Source organism: Salmo salar, chromosome 10 (assembly GCF_965601325.2).
Source record: "Salmo salar chromosome 10, fSalSal1, whole genome shotgun sequence".
Taxonomy (NCBI): Eukaryota; Metazoa; Chordata; class Actinopteri; order Salmoniformes; family Salmonidae; genus Salmo; species Salmo salar.
The window spans coordinates 16,246,751-16,249,875 of NC_138300.1; the positions used below are offsets into that span (position 1 = coordinate 16,246,751).

Here is a 3,125-nt window from a genome sequence, read left to right on the forward strand (position 1 = left end):
TGCACACATTTTCTCTCAACTCCGTATTGGGCTATTCATTCTAGGAAACACTTACCCCCAACAGACAAAAACAAAACGTTTTCATATGAAAATTGTACATTGAAATATGCACATATTTGAACACATAGCTTACTGATCATGGAAAGAGCAGGTACATAGACCAGACAGGGGACAATATGAACCACTTCATACCAACCACCATTATATCCTTCAACCACAAACATCAACATGTTAATATCAGTAACATATCACCGCAAGTAGCACATTTTCTTCAATAAAAAGGTTTCCTTAATGTTACAAGTCATTCACTTCACTGCCAAAATGAGTCTTCACTATAAATGCTATAAATTCGTTTTCTGGATCTCTCTACATCAGTTTTAATCCGGTCTCTGGAAACATATACTATCAAAGTGACTAGCTTTACCATTACTAATCAATGTCAGGAGCATGCATTCCCTTTGGCAGAAACTAACACAGTAACATACCCTGACTTGGTAAGCAAACATGTTCCAGTGCAAAGAAAAAAAAACTATGATACTTGATTTACTGTTCCCCTTTACCAAATAAAAAATTTACTTTGGTAGTGCAGATGTGCACACAATATAAATGGCGGTCAGTGTGATAATCAGACAACTCATTGCATTAAAAAGCTTCTTCCTTCCATCACCATTTGATGAACATTAGGCCTGCTAGAACTCCATAGCCCAGTATGAGAAAGAGCACCTTAAGCAGTCTGTCATGTTTATCCTCCAGCTCCCGAGACAGGATCTCAAAGAAGGTGACAAAGAGGAAAGTACCAGCAGCCAGGCCTTGGAGCACCACCGATGCAATACTGCCTGCCAGGTTCTGGGCACTATTGATGCACATGCCCAGTCCGATGCCAATGGGGATCATGAGGCTGACCGTCACACCCAGTTTGATGGCATCCCTCATGGGCAAAGCAGCTTTGGCAACACTCACCCCCAGAGCCACGGCAGCCAGAGTCTCGTGGATGCCCACCCCCAGGAAGAGGCTTCCAAGCTTGGCCCCGTCCTCCTGGAGGCCCAGTGCCAGTCCCTCGAACACAGAATGGGCAGAGAGAGCCAGGACCAGGCTGGCCAGCCGTAGAGGCCCAGCTCTGGCCAGCTCAGTGGGGCTGAGGTGTCCATGGTGATGGCCATGGTGTTGGTGGCGGACCACAGGGGAGGCCCGGGTGGGGGAGATGAATGGAGCGTCGTACTCAGAGTCGCTACCAGCCTCTGAGCCCCTTGCGTTGAAAGTTTCCAGGTCAATGAATGATGGCTTCTCCTTCTTAAAGGTGAGCACTGCCTGCTCCACAAAGACTGTGAGGAAGAAGCCCAGCATCATCATGGTCTCTGCCAGTGGGTAGTCTGTGGTGATATTCACCAATTTAAGGACCTCATCCACCTAAGGCAGAGACACTCAGTAAATGAACATCAGCATAAACATTTTGCTTCTATTCTACAACAGCAAAAAAGTTGAGGCTTTCACGTATTGTCAGAATACATTTTTGGGGGGCTTCTCAACATGGCTTCGGTCTTCCAAACTACTTCTGAGAGGACATGATTATGGGAGGTTTTATAAACCAATCAACCTTTTCCTCTACAAAATCTAATATTTTCAAGACATAGCTACTTACCTTGTCTCGTACGGCAGGCAAAAGAGCATTGAAGCAAGTGGCCAGAAATACACCCCCTCCAAAAGAATTGCAGAGTGCAAGAGCCTTCCTGTACCTTTGGGCTTTTTCATAGTCCACCTGAATCATGAGTCGCACCGGGACAAGAATCCCAGCCAACATGAGGGCAAACACTCCCAGAAGGCAAAGGACCTTGGCCACTACAAGCTCCATGATGTCCAGATATGGTATTGCTCAGTAATATTAGTGGCACATAACCCTCAAAGCCTCTTCTATTTTCTGTCAGAAACAGAGATTTGTCTTGTCATGCTGGTCCTGGTCCGAGAGGCTGTGACATCAACTACAAATGATAAAATAAACAGTTAAATATGTGCAAACAAACTAACTAGGTCAACCGTGAGATGTATCTGTGGTGACAGTCCGTTACAAACTAGAACAGATAGCTAAGCTATGACCACCTTGACTGGTTTGAATTGATTACATCTCATCACAGCTGCGATAACTAGCTAGATGTGCAATCTTGAATGATGCAAAGCACAATCTTTAATACTGCACAAGTACAGATATGTACATATCCGACGGCATGTAACGTTACCATGATACAATCAAAATGTGAGATTGTTGCTAATTTAGCTAGCTAACATTGCACTCATGGCAACATAACGTTAGTCAATTATCTGAGCAACCCGTTGATAAAACACAGCTTTCCATGTGGATGCTACAGTAGGTATAATGAATCATTTGGATCACAGTACAATTTAGCTGCTTGACAAAGATTGCACACGACTGAATAATAATACAATGAATATAGCTTGTTTCTATCGAGCTTTTTGATGAGAAATATGAAATACCTCTGTAGAACACCTTTCCTTCCCAGCTTTATTCCTTGTTCTGGTGACACTTCGTGTTCACACGACGTAAACGTTTGATTGGTGGAGAGCATATCATTATGCGATGACGTTTCGTTGAAAGCTTTTGTAAACAGAGGTCTCCATTTGAGCGAGTTCTCTGCTGTAAGTTAAATGCTAAGCCCCTGAATATACATTTTTTATTTGCTAAATATATCACTGGAAAACAGAAAGCAGCACACTGCTGCTCAGGAGGCAAAAAAAATGTTTTTTATAGTTTCAAAATGTCCAAATTGAATATGTATATTACTGTAAATGTTGATCACATTCCTGGTGTATGATCATATATTTTGATACATTGAATGTTAATATTGTGAACCTGTTATACATTTTTTCCCCTCCTGATTCAGGAAGTGATGTCACTGAGTACTGCCCCTATATATAGGACCCTCCACCCCCATCTGGGATATGGATGCCCGATGAAGACCTACGGGTCAAAATGTTGTTATAAATATCACCTGGACGCATGAGCAGTGTTTTCCTTTCTGTTTCCTATGAGTTTGCCTACAACTCCAGCACTTGTGAAAAGTACCTGGATGTGCATATGTTCTTCAGCTTTTCTAAATGTATCAATCTCACCA

The 3,125-nt window shown here is 42.8% G+C and overlaps 1 protein-coding gene across 1 annotated transcript; it reads right to left on the minus strand.

Annotated features, from left to right (window-relative positions):
- Positions 1–515: 515 nt before the first annotated feature.
- LOC106613601 (zinc transporter ZIP3) lies at positions 516–2,566 on the minus strand. Its single transcript, XM_014216030.3, has 3 exons — positions 2,488–2,566; positions 1,640–1,976; positions 516–1,407 (listed from the first exon to the last, which is right to left on the minus strand). The coding sequence occupies exons 2-3, from the start codon at positions 1,847–1,849 to the stop codon at positions 664–666; spliced, it is 954 nt and encodes a 317-aa protein (XP_014071505.1). The 5' UTR covers positions 1,850–1,976; positions 2,488–2,566; the 3' UTR covers positions 516–663.
- Positions 2,567–3,125: the final 559 nt, after the last annotated feature.

What these genes read in the sequence shown, in the direction of transcription:
- LOC106613601 (XM_014216030.3), bottom strand. Translation starts at nt 1,849, where the DNA reads ATGGAGCTTGTAGTGGCCAAGGTCCTTTGCCTTCTGGGAGTGTTTGCC. An exon ending in TGCCTGCCGTACGAGACAAG is followed by an intron (nt 1,408 to 1,639) that starts GTAAGTAGCTAT and finishes TCTCTGCCTTAG; the next exon opens with GTGGATGAGGTCCTTAAATT.